The sequence below is a fragment of the Panthera onca genome, chromosome C2 (assembly GCF_046562875.1).
Source record: "Panthera onca isolate mPanOnc1 chromosome C2, mPanOnc1 haplotype 2, whole genome shotgun sequence".
NCBI classification, from domain to species: Eukaryota; Metazoa; Chordata; class Mammalia; order Carnivora; family Felidae; genus Panthera; species Panthera onca.
The window spans coordinates 87,055,075-87,072,568 of NC_138347.1; the positions used below are offsets into that span (position 1 = coordinate 87,055,075).

Sequence of the window (17,494 nt, forward strand, 5' to 3'; positions counted from 1 at the left end):
CTTCTCTTCCTTGATGGCTGCTAAAATGTCCAATACAATGAGAGTGTGCAGTATACATCCTTACCTAACCGTTCATCAGCATTTGACAGTAGAGCTCTTTCTTTGACTGTATCCTCCTGGTTCTCCTCCTACACATAGGACCGCTCCTATTCAGCCTCTGCCCATTCTTTAAACATAACAATTCCCCGGGACTCTGGCCTTAGTCCTTATCTCTTCCGCTTTCTTTTTTAATGAGCTCACCCAGTCCTGCAATTTTAGTTATCCCCAGCAATCCATATGTCCTGCCCTTATGTCTCTTCTCAGATATCGACCTGTGTATCCGAGTGACTCACTGCATCTTTCCACTTGGAGGAACTTTCCAAAGACATCACAAACTCAGCATATATCTTTTCAGCACACCATTTCTTTTCCCAATCCTCCTCCCTCTCATGGAGACCCTATTCAGTTGGTGGCAACACCATTTAACAACTGTAATAGTGTAAATAACAGCAAAGACATTTGACACATTTGTCAAATTTGACCATTGAAATAAGTAATATTTACATTTATTTTGACATCTGTAGTCAATCACAAATTGCACTGGGGGCTAATTCATACTATGAGCTCTAAAAACAGACTCCTAGAGAATTTGATAATTAGAAGTCCATTGGTGACTGTGAATACAATTACTGTAAATTGCAACCTGATTGTAATTGGTTTAAAAGTGAAGAGAAAGGAAGGAGCTGTTACTAGTGAGCACAGACCACGCTTTCAAGTTTGACAGTGGGAAGATAAGAGAGATTAAATGAATATCTTTAGGGGAAAGGAGATGTGAGGAAGTCATCTTTTAGAACAAGGAAAGCAACAATTTTGCTAGCTGTGGGAAGAAGGTGGTGGAGAAGGAAGGATAGAAGATAGGGATAATAGGAAGATAAGAATTGAATACTGACAACCATAAAAAAAAGAGAGCAGGGGGATCTTTGTTGCTTTTGTCTATATTATATATTCTTTGTGTAACATTTGTTTTACTAAATTCAGGTCTACTATTTGTCATTAAATAAATAACAGTAAAAAATATTTTTAAAATATTTACATGTAACTTTTTAAAGTTTTTGTTTAAATTCCAGTTAGTTAACATACAGTGTAATGTTAGTTTCAGGTGTACAGTTTAGTGATTCAGCACTTCCATACATCACTTGGTGCTCATCACAAGTGCCCTCCTTCATCCCCTCACCCATTTAACACATCCTCCCACCCACCTCCCCTCTAGTAACCATCAGTTTGTTCTCTATAGTTAAGAGTGTTTTTTGGTTTGCCTGTCTCTCTTTTTTTCCCCTATGCTCATTTGTTTTGTTTTTTAAATTCCACATATAAGTGAAATCATATGGTATTTGTCTTTCTCTGATTTATTTCATTTAGCATAATACTCTCGCTCCACATCGTTGCAATTGGCAAGATTTCATTCTTTTTGATGGCTGAGTAATTTTCCATTATATATAATGGAAATCTGTCTAATATATATATTAGACATATATATACCACATCTTTATCCAGTCATCAGTCAATGGACATTTGGGCTCTTTCCATAATTTGGCTATTGTTGATAATGCTGCTATAAGCATTAGCGTGCATGTATCCCTTGAAATAAGTATTTTTGTATCCTTTGAGTAGATACCTAGTAGTTCAATAATGCAGTTGTTGGACTGTAGGGTAGTTCTACTTTTAACTTTTTGAGGAATCTCCATACTGTTTTCCCAAGCGGCTGCACCAGTTTGCATTTTTCTATGTAATCTTTAACCTTTACATTTATTTACATTATTATTCTGTCAGGCAAAAATTGCAATTGGGGCTAATTTGCACAATTAACTAATTAATGTGTTTCTTTTCCTTTTGAAAATTTCCTTCCTGTATTCCATCCCTAATAAGTATGAAGAATCCTTTTAATTCGACAGATGTCTTTAGGTTAAAACTCTTACTTTTTTTTTTTTTTTTAACGTTTATTTATTTTTGAGACAGAGAAAGACAGGGCATGAACGGGGGAGGGGCAGAGAGAGAGGGAGACACAGAATCGGAAGCAGGCTCCAGGCTCTGAGCCATCAGCCCAGAGCCCGACGCAGGGCTCGAACTCACGGACCGCGAGATCGTGACCTGAGCTGAAGTCGGACGCTTAACCGACTGAGCCACCCAGGCGCCCCTAAAACTCTTACTTTTTAATAAACTCCTATTCTAAAATGAACAATGAGAGTTTCATTTTTCAAGTCTCTACCCCACCAGATTTTGTTGTTTTGTTTTGGTTTTTTGTTATTTTGTTGTTGTTGTTTTTTTTTTTTTTTGTTACTACTTGAAAATTTTTCTTATATAATGCATCCTATATCTGAGGGCATGTATTGTTTTTCTATACAGTTTCCAAGTTTTATAGTTTATCTAATTCAAGTGAGTAAACCCACATTTCTGTTCTACTTTTGTGGATGAGAGAATGAAAGGTGGGAAGCAGGAGGTAGATAAGGTTAAAGAGAGATGGTGGAATGTCTGCAGAAAGGAAAGTTTACCAGTTAGACTCAAATTCTTAAGAAAACTATAGCCCTGATTCAATGGTATTAACAAAGTTATCAGCACTAACAAAAAACTAGGCAGTTCTCCTTGCAGTTACTCAGGAAGGATTCAGAATGGTGTGGGGAAGATGGGAGGGCTACATTGGACACTTAGCCAATGTCAAAGGAGTTATAAGGAGTGAGGCATCCTCGGCAAATGACTATTTTCTTTCTCTCTTTCCTCACTTCTCCGGCCTCAAAGTCCGCACCATTTTAGCTCCACAGCACTGACACTCCCTTCTCAGCTGCTCATAGATGAGCAGTGCACAGAATCTACCATCAGCAGGCAGCATGCTAAGGTTGTGGTGGAGAGGGCCTGACCTTATTGCCTCAGTTGAAATCCTCAGCTCCAGTGTCTGCCAGAAGAGGTGGGAGGGGCACAGGAAGTGACTACCCTCTGGCTTCTCCTCCCACAGAAGCCCTGCCTCCTCACGCAGGACAGTAGAGAGGTTAGCTTTCTTTCTCCTTCTAGTTCAGTCCTTTGGCTAATGTGAAAGACCACGCAGAAGCTTTGGAGTTGCTTTTTGTGCTTGAAAAAAGTGCATAGATAGAAGACAGGGATTCCTGGCTGGGAGGAGGGAGGAGAGCTGAAGATCTCTGCCTGGGCTGGCTGAGCTAAGCAGTCAAAGTGGGAAGCTGAGTGCTTGAAAGAGGATTATGCTCGCACTAGAAATAAGCAGTAAGTGAGCGAATAACCATTATGGTTTAGAAAAGGATTAATCCCCCTGGGGTTATGGGGTGAAGTAGAAAATATTGCTTAACTCTAGAGTAAAACTGTAAGGCTTCTGACTCTGTATACAGTTGTGTGCTGTTTGGAGAGTAGGGGCTTAAATGCAAAATCAGAGCTCTAAATGCCTCCTCCCACTCTTGGAAAATGCCAGCTTCTACTTAGAATAGTTGTGGATATAATCTCCTTCCCTGACCTAGCCTCTTTCCAGGAAAATATATTCCTAAATCAGTAAGGAAGTTGGGATTAAATTGGAAAGGTGGAATTTGGTAGTGGTAGAATTGCAATCTTGAATTATGTTTGGTGAATGCTGACATTGTTATATCAGTGAGCAGTGATTTGTTAATCACAAGGAAGTCTGAGATTGGGGCATTAAAAAGGGAAAATTGAGAGCTTTTATGACAAGGAGGCTGAATAGTCTATATGCGTACGATGAAATATAAAAATGTATATAAGTAATAATAGATGGGGTGTTTTAAGGAGCATTAAAGTAGAACAGCAGTCAGGAAACCTAGAAGTGCTCGGATAAAATTTAGTTAGAAAAGAAGAGATTTTAGTTTCAATGACTTTTTGTGCTAGCCAAAAATTTCACAATGTTTACAAAGTCAAGACAATGATTCAGGGATACTTTGATTATTGTCATACATTATAAATACTGTTGCTGGGCAAGATCTGTGGTTCTTTGGTCAGCAAGTTCTGGCAATGACACCACTGCCGCTGGTGCAAAGAATTCTGGGATGCCTGACAGTGAAATGGATGGAAGGACCCACATTCCAACTCTACTTAATGTCCTTTTGTCCAGAAATCGGGTCATGCAAATGAGCTACTTGGTACGTATATAGATCAATATTCGGAAAGGCATTTCTAAATGTTTTGTATTAGGTCTCTGGACAATATCTTATGGCAACCAGTAGACTAAAAGGATACAAAAACAAAAGTGATAGGAAGGAAGTCAGCTTGACTGAAACCAAACCTGTTCTTTTTGTTTTCCATCAATCCTGAAATGGAACCTCAAATGAGCAGAAGAATAATAGAGAGAAATACTGTGGCCATCTGTTCTGTTCTAAGTGGCTAAATTCATTAATATATGAATGAGAATTTAGATTTTATTTATGCATCCTAATACTTGAAGATTCAGAAATCTCTTTATTACAGAAAAACCCACGAAAATAAGAAGTATGTTTATTGGGGAGGAAGGGGAAAAAATAGACAAGAATTATATCCCACGGTATAAAGAAGATTTACGTCATGTTCACTGAAGGATATAGTTCTTCCCTCAATGAGATGGGGATCTTAATATGGCACAATAGATGCAAACAAATATTTTTAGTTCCCTTAATTCTGGTTGATGCAGTTAATACAGAAAGACAGATGAAGTTAATACAGAAGACAAAGAAAAGATTCTTTAAAAAATAATAACCTTGAACTACAGCTAACTATGTAGTGAATTTTATTTTCCTTTTCTTACTGGTCCTCTACAGAGGTACTATGATTTCTGAAATTATGAAGAAGCAAGCTTCCTTTTCTAGTATTCCTATCAACAAGTGCACTGGGAGAAAGAAAAAAAAATGACTCAGATGTATTATCTTTCTCCTGTAGCACAACAGTAAAATGGTTAAAATGATCTGTGACATTTTCTAACTTTACAACTTTTGCTTTGGGGAAGATAGTTGGGGGTTGGACCTGGGTGGGGGAAGGGAAGACAAAATGCCAATAAAGTGCATTTTTAAAAAATGGTCTATATTCTTCCAACTTTTCAAACTACATAATTTTGAAAACTATCTTACATATCTTTTAAAAATTATTTCTGAGTTATTTTTTCCAGTGTTAGTTTTCATCGGATTTGTAAGCAAATGTAGAAAATCTGTAGGTTCGTTATCTGAGTTGTATAGTGCTTATCTTATTCTTACAAATATAAAAGGGATTAAAATAAAACATTTAATCCTTGAAGTCTTAAGCATAGTGCAATTACTAAATGCAGTTTCAGTCTTTAATAAAAATGTGCTGGGACTCTTAAAGGAATTTTTGATCTATCTCAAATTACTAAAGAATCTGTTTTGAAACTACAAAACTGAAAAAACATAACAATATTCAGGAAAAGATTAAAAGTGTAATTTGGATGGAAGAGGCTAGGCAGAAATACTTGATGAGTAATTATAAGCCTGAAGTTTGACAATAAAAACATTTGCTGTTGTCCACGAGAGATTGATATAAAAAATGATGTATTTTGACAAGTGAACAAGCCTAAGTAAAGTATTTAAAAAGTATTAAGTGGAAATTAACATTATTAATGGAAAGAAACTAAATGATCATTTAAAATTATTCTTTCACAAGAAAAGTAAAGAAAAAGGATATGGAAAACTAAGCAGTGATGAAGACCTCGAAATAATTGTTGATCAAAAGCAGGTAAGTGAATGCTTACATACATTTTCTACTGTTGCACTGTAGATCTTTGACAACTGAGGCCCTTTGAGTGTTTGGTCCTGCCCTGGTGGCTGTATTAGCCTGTCCAGCTGAGGCCCGCTTAACAAGATAGATTTTGAGAGCAGCTAAGCCTCCCCCTATGATCCCTCTGATCCACTGACTTCTACATGATGTCAACATGCATGTTCTATATATAAAGACAATGAAAAATAGAACAAGATAAGAGGACTTTTAGAAAATTACATGACCCAGGGAAAAATGAATCAATACAGCAATGATAATTTGGTTGGAGAAAAAAAATTAAACAAGAATCAGAAAGTGTGTTATTTTGAAAGTGAGAAAGCTAACATTAGTGCGAAACAATGAATATGCTTTAAGGAAAGGGGGGTAAAAGACCAAAAATACTGGGAAGTTGAAAACATATACATTGCCCAATTTACTTTATCAGAATATGTGCAATAAATATAGAGATCTTTTTTTTTAAATAAAAAGAAGAAGGTACTTAATATTCTTTAATACTGCCTGTGATTTGAAAAACATCTAGCTTGGATTTTATATGGGCCCATAAGGTGGAATGAAAGCTGCTTAATAGACCATAAACAATGACATACCAGGTAATGGAAGGTTTCCAACTAATGCCACTGAATTGGCATTGGCCCTTAATATCTCTGTTAATTATTGAGGAGACAAGATAACTGCACATCTATTTAATGTGTAAGTGGCCCTAATTCTGAGGGTGATGTAAGCTCAGGTGGAGACTGAGAAATAATTCAAAGGAGTCTGCGTAGATGAAAAGGTTAGAAAGAAAGCAGTCAGCAAGTTACAGGAAGGCAAGTTGCATTTGGACAGTTTCCTAATTGTGCGGTTTGTTTTGCATCATGACAACTGCATTAAAGGAGCCATTGTGTATATTTCTGAAAAAAAGAAAAATGACCACCAGAAGAGAGCAATCAGGAGCCGTTGAGTTAGAGACCTACTTCTTAGGTCTGGAATAATTGAAGTAGTTGAAATGGTCTTCTGGGAGAAAACTCACAAAAAAAAAAGCATCTCCCCAGAAGTGCAGAATATGTTGATCTTACAGGGTTCACTCAGACTACCTTCAAATTAATGTTTCTTGCCTTATCTTTACTCTCCTGCTTTTGAGTAAATTGGGGGACAAGGAGTACAGGTCGGTGAGGACTTTGGCCATGTATTTCTACTTAGTGCCAAATTGTCAGGTTAGTTAATAGGATAAGTGTGGCTGGAGCTCGAGTGCTCTGCTGGGCTATTGGCTATCATTTTAATTATGCCAGATTAATTACTTGGAGCACACAATCTCCATCTCCCACAGATCCTATTCCTAGACTGACATTCTCATTGAAGGACTGGCAGATGAACTAATGAAATACAATTGAGTATATTATGAGAACACACATACCTATCCATTTCTCTATTAAAATGAAAAGTAAGTTATTTTTTTATTTCTTCCTTGATCATGTATAAGTCAAATGTTTATAATGTTTTTATAATGTTAATGTTAAATGTTTTTTGTACTTTGTTAGTATCATCCTACCCTCAAAGTCTGCTTTTCTTTCTTTCTTCCTTCCTTCCTTCCTTTTTTTTTCTTTGCCTTAAGCTTTTTTTTGTTTGTTTTAACTAAATTTTGGGATTCAGAAAACCATAAATGTATACATTGAGATCTCTGGAGTGGAAAGCCCAAGAGAGTCATTGTTCTTTTTTTCTCATGGTACCTTTCACAACATGTATGTAGTTGTCCCTAAACGCATTTTATTAACTGTTAAGGGAACCGACTTTGCTTCTGTTTCAGAAAATAATGCTATTTTATACCTGGATCAAATAAGGGAGGATTTGATTTGCTCAGTCATTGTTTGCCTCTGTAGTTATCATGTTTCTTCCAGTGGCATTGCACCAGTTGGAACCAGTTGGCAGTGACCCAGCTCTGCTGAGTCATTCATGTCAAAACACGTTTTAAAAGGCGAGTAATTATGAATATGAGTTGGCTTTCATGTTTGCTGTTGGCAGTAAGACTAGTCCTTCCTTTTTGGGAAGGTTTACTTGGTGGTGATGTTGTGAGCAAATCCTAGGTTGAAATAATGACAATGTTGATAACTCAAAGCAAAACATTTAGGAAAACACTCTAATTAGTCTTTATAATACCACCAAAAATTCTTTCTGTGCTTAAGAGATCAACATTAAAAGTGTGTATGTGTGTAAAACACATTTGTTTAATATTGCTTCATCTCATAGATATTATATTGGGGAGGAATCTTTATGCTCAATTTATTCTTCCTATAACATTTTACAAACATGGTAGATATTTTTGTTAGTCAATCTTCATATAACTGCCAAAAGAAAATCTAGAGAAGATAAATAAAATAGTTGGAGTGCTGTGCTGGGCAGAAGTCTTCTAATCTCATTAAATCTGTCATTCAGAAGCTGTCGCTCTACAAATGCTGTGCAAGCTATATGCCATTTTATCAGTCGTGTGATTTGCAAGACTTGTACTTCCACAAAAAGTTCACAATTTTGCTTATATAAGCAAATTAATAACAGAAATAGCACAGAGTGTGTGGATTTTGTTCTCCCTGACTGCCTCCATTCAAGGGGGTAAAAGGTGATTTGTTATTTTTACATGAGAAAAAGTGATTTTGGAAATGTGTAAGGTTTTATTCTTAAAAGGCAATATTGTTCTTTTCTCTTTGTGAAATTTTATTAGAAAAATTTATTTGAAATACATATGAAAATGTTCTAGAGAATTCTTAGACTAGTGCTAATGTCCTAAAGTAACAGGTGCCATATGTAATCACACATATATACACACATATATAGTCATTTAAATATAAATGTATGAGACTGGCATTGGAGTCCATATTTTCCACTAGAAATCCCTAGAGTTTTCAAACTTCAAGCATAGGAAAGCAATCGAAGGAAGCATATTCAATTAAAATCTTAATGGTTCTAAACCCCAGACATTTGACATAAATATATGTGTATTGCATTATTTATATAATCAGTAATATAATTATTAAATTATTACATGTAATTATTAATAAATATATAATTAATAAATTATATATTTGGCTTTCTAGAATAAATATTAAAAGAGAAATTTTAAATGTATATTTTGGATCATTTTTATTATTCTTAAAATATTCTTTCCTGATTGATCTTGTAGATCTTGTTTAGGAATAGGTTTCATGTACATATTAATTTCCTTTTGAGATTTTAGGGATGGGAATGAGGGAGTAGATGGTCAAGTACCTTGAGTAAGGGATCAAAAACATTATCTACTTTGAATAAATAATAAATTCATTCTATTTTAAATTGCTATTTTTAATTAGAATAGAGCCACCTTCATTCAAGGTTTATAACATGCTGGACCAAGATGACTTTTCTTCTAAAATGTTTTCAATTTCCAAGTTAACTTAAAGGACATAACAAAAGGTAACACAAAAGTATAGAATTTATGATTATATGAAGGATACACTCACAGGCTCAAATATTTAAAGAATGGTTTTAACAGTATGTCATGGATCCAGTTGGCTATAGGACTCAGAGTTGCAGCTGCATAGCCTTCAGTGCAGTAAGGTGGGGAAATGTCAAATATCAGCCAGTTACAAGGGGAACAATTGTACAGAGGTCAGAGCAGTGGTTCTCAAATCTTAGCAGCCTCAGAATCCCCTGGAAGGCTTGTTGGAGGTTTTGGCGTGGGGGGGTGGGGGGATGGGGGAGATGCAGGCATCCCCAGAGTTTCTGATTCTGTAGGTAAGAGGTAGGGCCAAGAATTTGCATTTCTATATCCTTAGCTCCCACTGCTGGTCCCAGACTACACTTTGAGAACTGCTGGACCAAAAGAAACAATTATTGTAGTTCTAAAGGGAAAACATAGTTATATAAGGACTTGTAATAAATTCTACACTCTTCAACTGAGCATTACCTGGATACCTAAAGACTAGAATTCATAGACATCCAACATAATGATGCTGAAAACAAGAAAACCACAACCATTTATACTCAAAGGTGCTTTTAAGACCCAGGTTTGTAGTATGACTAAATTCCACTCAATAGCCTTGTGAGCTTGAATCAGTTTGAGGTATTTATTTATTTGTCAAATATTATTCTGCTCTTACCATCTCTTAGAGTTTCTCTGAGAAGATAGAATCTATTAAAATGCTTTATAAACTGTAAATCGTTATGCCATTTTAATTAACTAGTCATTACCACTATATCAGTCTGCTTCACCTGCCACATGAATTATCATAGACTAGATGGCTTAAACAATAGACATTTATTTCTCACAGTTCTGGAGGCTGGGAAGTCCAAGATCAAGGTGCTGGTATGGCCAGTTTCTGGTAAAAGCTCTCTCTTCCTGGCTTATAGATAGCTGCATTGTCACTGTGCTTTCTGTGTTTTCATATGGCAAGGAGAAAGAGCTCTGGAGTCTCTTCCTCTAATTAAGGCCCTACCCTTAAGGACTCATTTAACCTTCACTTCTTCTTGTAGGCCCTATCTCCAAATATAGTCACACTGGGCTTCAACATATGAATTTGTGGGGAGGGACACAAGCACTCAGTCCCTAGTACCCCACAACCCCAATTTAGCAGAATATTGAGATCTAGAAAGGTGAATCAAGTTGCCCTGAGTCCTGATTAGGTACATAGAGAACACTGGAAGCCAGCCCTCCCTCCTGACAGTCCAGTACTCTTTCTGTCACTCCATGTAGCTCTCTACAGTTGCCCGTTACTGTCATTCCATAGGTGGGTCTTAAGAAACTATTTTGTTCCAGTGTTTTAATTGTATAAATATACTAGGAAATATCATAATTGGCCAGTATTTATTTATTGAACCCTCCCAGGGATAATCTTTTCCATAAACACTGCTTAGCTGTTTACTTCCCTCTTGGCCCCTATGGATTTGTTAGGAGAGAAATGCTCTTCAGAGTAAGTGTATACAGAAGTAGAGCTAAAAGGTTGTTGACATTCTGTTACTCTTCCCTTCCCTACAAAACTTCCTCAGAGAGGAGGCATGAGAGCACCATGGAGAGAGACAAAACATACTTTTCTTGGCCCAAAACCTTTCTGAGAGTGTCCTTTTAAATTTATAGGAGAAGCCTGAGCAGAAAGCAATGGAAACTAGAATTTCTGTGATTTTTCTCTAAAGAAAAAGAAGAAACAAAGTATAGCCACCCCCTTGTATTTTCAGTAACATGGAAGCATTTGGATAGGATTGCAATTCTATCCTAGTGGTCATTGTGGGAATGAATCCTAAAGAAGAGAATACAAGCCATCATGAAATAAAAATGGAAGAATGAGAAAAACCAATGAACGGGAAAGGGTACCCAACTTCCCTCTGGTGTTAACAGATAGTGTGGTCGTATCACCATCTAAGCAGCTGACACGAGTCTTGGATTCATAAATGCTAAAGGGATGGGGGTGATATGTGTCACTGCCTTGTACTCAGCACCATCTGGCCAGTGCTTTCTTTGCCATTACAATATGGCAGCTTAACTTAAATATAATTCAGATCCTATTACTCCTGAGGAGATTTTTAAAGTGTGAGACCATGTTTCTTGGTATCATGTGTAAAACTGGCCTGGAATACCTTCTTGGGGATCAGTATTGGTCACCAAGAACAGAAACCCCTCTAGAGTTGCAGAAAAGAGACCATCTGGTCAGCCTGGAGATTCTGAAGCAGGACGCTCTGAGACACTGAAAGGACAAAGCACATTCTGCAGTTGTGGTTGCCCTCATTACTCTCAGAGCAGACAGATTCATTAGTGCTTTCCTTAGGAAAGACTGATAGATGAGAAATGGTTCAATGAAAATAAGGCATACGTATTTGTGATGAGAGAGACTGAAGCTATTCAAATTTGCTGTCTATCTGAAATCAACATTGTAGTAAACAAAGATTCACTGCTGTAGTCCAATCAGTGCCATCTTGTCTGCAAAGCTATTTATCATCATAAATATTGTACAAGAAAGGGGAAAAGTTTTCCACTAGGTTAAGTAGAAAAATTACTGGAATAAAGGCATGATCACCCTGCGTTTTATTCCTGAATATTTCCTATTTTTGTTAAGAAACAGAAAAATCGTTCTGAGTTACTGGTAATTTGGCAAGGGTGGAGTGGGGGGAAGCATAGTAATGCAAAATATTTTATTTTATGTTTTCCTTATAAACTCACAATGGGGAGTTTATTTTTGTTTGTTTAACTTCATGCATTTCAATTCAGTGTACCAATTCCCCTAAGCATCACCTCTGACTCTAAGAAAAACAAAAAGGGTAGACCTAATATCTTAATTTCAGAGTCTTCTGACATGTTACTGAGATCTGAAGGTAGAAGCCCAGAAGATGTAGATGGCCACTCTTTATAGAGTGACACAGAGACAAGCAAGAGAAACCTGAAGTAGGAGACCATCATTCTAGCTTCTAGTCTCGAATTGCTACTAACTAAGCAGAAGACACTAGAGTGAGCAATTTAAGTTCTCTGGGTTTCTGTTTCTTTATCTCTAACGTGGAATAACACCATCTGGCTCAGATGTCTGTTGTGAGATTCAGATGGGGATATCCCTCTGGAGAACCTTGCATTCAGCTCATCCTCTTTTGGTCAGAACCAAGCCTAGAATCCAGGGCCACTGCAGCCTTTCTTTCATGTTCTTTCCACCAGCAGCTCATGCTTCCCTGAACATCAGGTTGGTTGTTGCATTGCAACATTTTTGCCTTGCTTATTCCCACTGCTTCACAAGTGTTCTGCATGCTTTCTGTAAGGTGCCATCAGGTACTCTAGTGCTGGCTTCTCTGTCCCCACAAGCTTTGGACATTGTGAATATATGACAAAGTTGTTACACAGTGGTAGGAACAGGGCTTTCACAGTCAGGAATCTGAATTAAATCTGAATGAAAACAGGGTATGGTCACATAATAGTTTTATTATGGGAAAATTAACCAGCCTCTATGAGCCTCAGCCTGCTATCTATAAAATGAGGAAAATACTATCTATTTCATAAAATAGTTGGGAGGATTAATAAGTTGCTGTATATAAATGCCTAGCAAAATGCATGGCATAATAAGTACTTTATAAATGGAAGGTACAGGAATTAGGGGGGTGGTGATGGTAAAATTCTTAGATTTTTATTGGCTGTACAGTTCCCTTGGATTTCTTCGGGACTGAGTTATAATAATTCTAAACAACCAAGTCTATTCTGGGGTCATAGATACATCCTTCTTGGATCCACTAGGTACAGAAATGAGGAGAATAGATTGTGTATAAGGAAAATAGGGAGTGAGGGAGAAAGCCTCACAAGCTGGCCCCTCTAGAGGCGGCAGCACCTACCAGATCCAGCTAATTGCCATCTTGCTGGAAATTGGCTCAGAGTCACCACATATACTAATTTTTCAAGAGAAGCAATTTGCTGCTTTTTAAATGTTTAAAGTCAATTTAAAGTTGTTACAACAATGTGTAGTCAAACAAAGCAGTCTGAGTCTATATACAACCCTGGGGTTCCAATTTGTGACCTGTTATACTCATGAGATTCTAAAATCAAAGGAGAGTAGGATGCTGACATGGGCCTGGGTGGGCCTCTGCTCTCCCCTTCTTATTTCTCTCCTGCTTTATATCCTCCACCTTAAAAACTAACTTAACCTAGTTGTTGATTTGATGAAAATAATGAACACTAAAGTATAATTGTCAGATGGTTTTAAGTCTTCCAAGAAGTTCAAAAACCCAAAAGGGAACTGAACCATTTAACCTAAAATGTAAAAGAATACTCATCTGATAAAATGAGAAGGTCAGATATTATAAGCAGAAGGCATTGCCGATATTTCCTCCTATTCAGGTCTTTGGCCACCTCTTGGCAGCCTAGCATCTCAGTGAGTACGCAAGTTACCAACATTGTTGGATAGCAAGCATCAGCTTCCCTCTACCAGTCCATCTTCCCCAATTTTCCAGACAGTAATGAAAATAACAGGGCTCGGTTAAAAACTATAATCACCAAGAGAGATCATGAATTGCCACCTCAAGTTCAACAAATATGTATGTATCACAGATCTTTATTTTAAAGTATTAATATACAGTCTATGTTCATTACATACAACATGAGAAAAACCTGGACTTTCCAGTTGGAAAAATACAGATGTTAAGTAATTTTCAAATAGCCCATTTTTTTTCTTTTTAATCGAATGGGGAAAGGTGCTGGCAGCATGTTTAGTCAGTGAGAAAATAAAGCAAAATTGAAATGACATGAGCTGACATGCTGGGTGTAAAAATGATGTGATATATGAAAATAACAGCCAGAGATGGTAATACTTAAAAGCAGACTCAGCCGATTGGAATGCAACCATTCAACCTTTCACTGTGGAAGATTTGTTGTGCTTTTACTGGCTTGTTTCTGGTTTTGTTTTGGTTTTTTGGTGGTTGTTTTTGTTGCTGTTTTAAGTAGATTCATCTGACCAACATGAGAACCGTAGACATCAGAGCTGTTAGGAACTTTAGATAATCTAATCCTGGAGCTTTCAAACTGTGCTCTGCGGGGCCCATTCTGGATTGTGAATTGGTGGGGAGGGCTGTCTGTGATGTGGCACCATCCCTTAGAGAGCGAGTCAGCCACTGGGTGTGCAGACAGGCTTTGTTCAATGAAAGAGTGCTGCTGCTAAGAAATTTAATTATATTATTCTAGTTCCATCAAAATAAGTTAAATGAGTTTAAGAGTAGGGAGATAGCTTGACTGTGTCACCAGGTTATTTTATATCAGGTCTGCATCCTCTAGTCTTGGGTTCATTCATCTATCCTTGTAACTGCCTTTCTAAATTAAGCTGCTTATCCTTTCTTCTATATTCCCTCATGCTGGTCAGCTAAATATACCAACCAAGTCAGAAAAATCACTTGAAAGAAGTGTGCATTTCAAGTGCACAGCTTAATCTATGAAATTTGTTCTGGTAGATTTTTATGAAAGAACGTTTACATGAGATGCTTCCTACTTCATAAAGGGGACCTCACAACTTTATGACAACTTCCCAGTATATATCAGGATTCAGGTATTAAGGATTTTAAAAGTGGAATTTGTATCTCCTAAGACACCCCTAACAAGATGAACAAAATGCTTCCTCCATGCCGAGGCAGACAGTTTCTACAGCTCATCTCAGGTCTTCTCCACCTGGATCAGTTTATCATCTCCTTCTCCATTGGCTGTGCGCATTGTGGGCCGTGTCCGTGGTTCCACATGGAGTGTCCCAGTCCATCCATTTTGAGATGTGCTGCCAGTGTTTCACCCTGCAGGTGAACTCACTGATTACTGGTCGGATCGGTGGCTGTTGCCATAAGGGCTTTGAAAGCCAGGTGTGGGTGGAAATATTTATACTCATATTTACATTACATATTCAAAATCTGATAAATAAAGATAACAAAGGAGCAAACACACCATACAAATATTTTTTTTTCTTATTTTGATATTTAAACAGCAGAGAGAGTTAAGAGTGTAACTGTCTCTTCTTCCCCTTCTGACTTTGGACCCAGATGTCTGTGATCTGCCATGGCCCCGACCTTGTCATTTCTGTGGTTGTGCATTTATTTCTCTCCCATCCAGGCTTCACCATACCAAGGCCTTTCCTTTCTGCTCAGCCCCATTCTCTGATCCCTGCCTCTGGAATGTGTCTCTTACTCTGACACTGCATATATAAGCTTTGACAGAAACGCAGTTCTTGCAAAACTGCTTTTTTTTTTTAATGCTCCACTGCTTCCTTCCCTTTCTCCAAAACAACTCTACAATTCTGTCATTTCCATTTTAAGTCATTAATTTTTCACATGGTCTACCCCCAATCATAGTGAGTACCACTTCCTTCCTATCTTGTGATCTGGGGAAAACACATGCATACACAAATGATCATTCAACACAATTGTTATTTATTCCTCACCATAGTATTTTTTTTGGCCAAATGATCTCATTCTTGAAATATATGAATAAGTGACTTATTACAGAAATGGTGAGAGAATGTACCATCTCGGCTTTGTGTGGGATGTTCTGAATAGAAAAAAACATTCATTCATCACTTTTTTCCAACAAAATTATCTCATTTGTATAATTTGTGAATAATTAATGAATTCTTATGGTAGAAAACACTAAACAGTTTATGGAAGTAGTTTTCTTCCAGACAAAGTTTGTCCAATGATCATTTCCCTAGAGTCTCAGCTTCTATTTTTAAACTTTAAATGTGCCCCCAAAACTGATGCATTAATTTTTGTGAACTATGGGAGTAGTTTCTGAAAAACAATTACTGAGTGATGGTGCATTCGTTGATGGATTTTTTTAATCAACTTGTTTAGTACAGAATAAAACAAATTGAAGCTCATGAACAGGCTTACTCTTCAATTTTTATGCTAAAGATGGAAAACCTTGGAAACTTTCCTTTTGCAGAAAGGGAAACAATTTGTTTTTCACTAAACGAATGAGCAGTCTTATCCTTCCATCCAAACTCCAAGGAACTTGATTTAAAATCATCTCCCTGTGGATCTATGAACCACGGTAGCCCAACAAGACATGCCCCGTGGACTCCAACACTGCTCGGCTTAGTGTAGCCCAGAGGTGGTAGGCACCCAAGACTGCAGACAACCAAGGCTTGTCACCGTCTCCCAAATAAAATGCAAACCCTTCAGTTGAACTTGCATGCTGTGCGTGGTCCAGCCCCTGACCACCCTGTTATCCTCATTCAGTGCTGCCTCCACTCTACACCCCATTCATATTGAACAACTGGAAGAACCCCAGGTGTGTAACGCTCTTCCTCCCTCTTGGCCTTCACCCTCTATATGTATATGTGTATACAGTCTGTATCACTGATCTTCTGATATGCCCCTGGGAGTGAAGGGTATAGGTTGGAGGGATGGAGGCCTCCTCATGGTTCTGACTGAAGCTTTCCCCTTTACATATCCAAATGCTAAGAGAGGAGAGAGAAAGAACAGTCTCTCTTGGCTCTGTACACAAGCAGACTTCTTAAATCCTAAAAATGTGGGGAGAAATGAGGAAAAAATGAAAAACAAAAGTAAAGTCTACTCCTGAAGAGAAGGGGAGCAAAGGGGAAACAGAAAAACCTGAGAGTCTTTTCTTTATAGAAAAGATTCTATCTGATAGAATCTTGATATCTAAATAATTTTGATATCTAAATAATTTTGCTATGTATTTTCAGCGGCTTTGTTGTAGGGGAAAATGTTTAATTATGTTTAGTACATTTATGCCTTTTGTGGTTCTAAAAAAAATTAGAGCTTGATTCTGCCCTCTTCCCGAGGTTCATCCCCCCATGTGATATTCAGGGGAGCAGTGGAGAGAGAGCACAGCAGGACCAGCTCAGGGGATGTTGGCAACATTTAACTTTCCAGTATTCAAGGGAGATAACTAAACAGGGAATCATATATTTAAAAATCGGTTCTAAGATAAACTATGTGAACAAAATTAAATTGTCTTTTATTTTTCTCCATTACGAAGTCACCTAATAAAATAACTTCTGGAGGAAGATACATGTTTTAAAAATATGTGTATTTCAGTGGAAATGATCTAACCTTTTAGATAGATCACTCATTTATTTTACAGAAACTTCTTGGCAGTGCATTTCTTGCTAGGTGTTTGCCAGTTGCTGGGACACAGAGATGACATAAACATACTCATGGCCCTTGAGAAGTCAACAGTATGTTGCGGACCTTCTTAGATACCAACACTTAGCATTTACTATGTGCTACACCCTTTTGTAAAAGCCTTATGTAGATTATATAGATTGATATAGATTAACTCATT

At 37.3% G+C, this 17,494-nt stretch overlaps 1 protein-coding gene across 10 annotated transcripts in view; it reads left to right on the forward strand.

The window, feature by feature from the left end:
* PEX5L (peroxisomal biogenesis factor 5 like) overlaps positions 1 to 17,494 on the forward strand; it is a 226,564-nt gene that overhangs the window by 55,145 nt on the left and 153,925 nt on the right. For 2 of the 10 annotated variants that reach the window (XM_060639282.3, XM_060639278.3), the window contains exon 2: positions 5,632 to 5,703. The exons of 4 other annotated variants lie outside the window; for them this stretch is intronic. In XM_060639282.3, the coding sequence (XP_060495265.1) occupies positions 5,632 to 5,703 (72 nt within the window). Of the gene's footprint in view, positions 1 to 2,994; positions 4,128 to 5,631; positions 5,704 to 17,494 lie in introns of those variants that run through there. 4 more of the 10 variants (XM_060639280.3, XM_060639275.3, XM_060639276.3 and 1 more) reach the window with 4 other exon arrangements.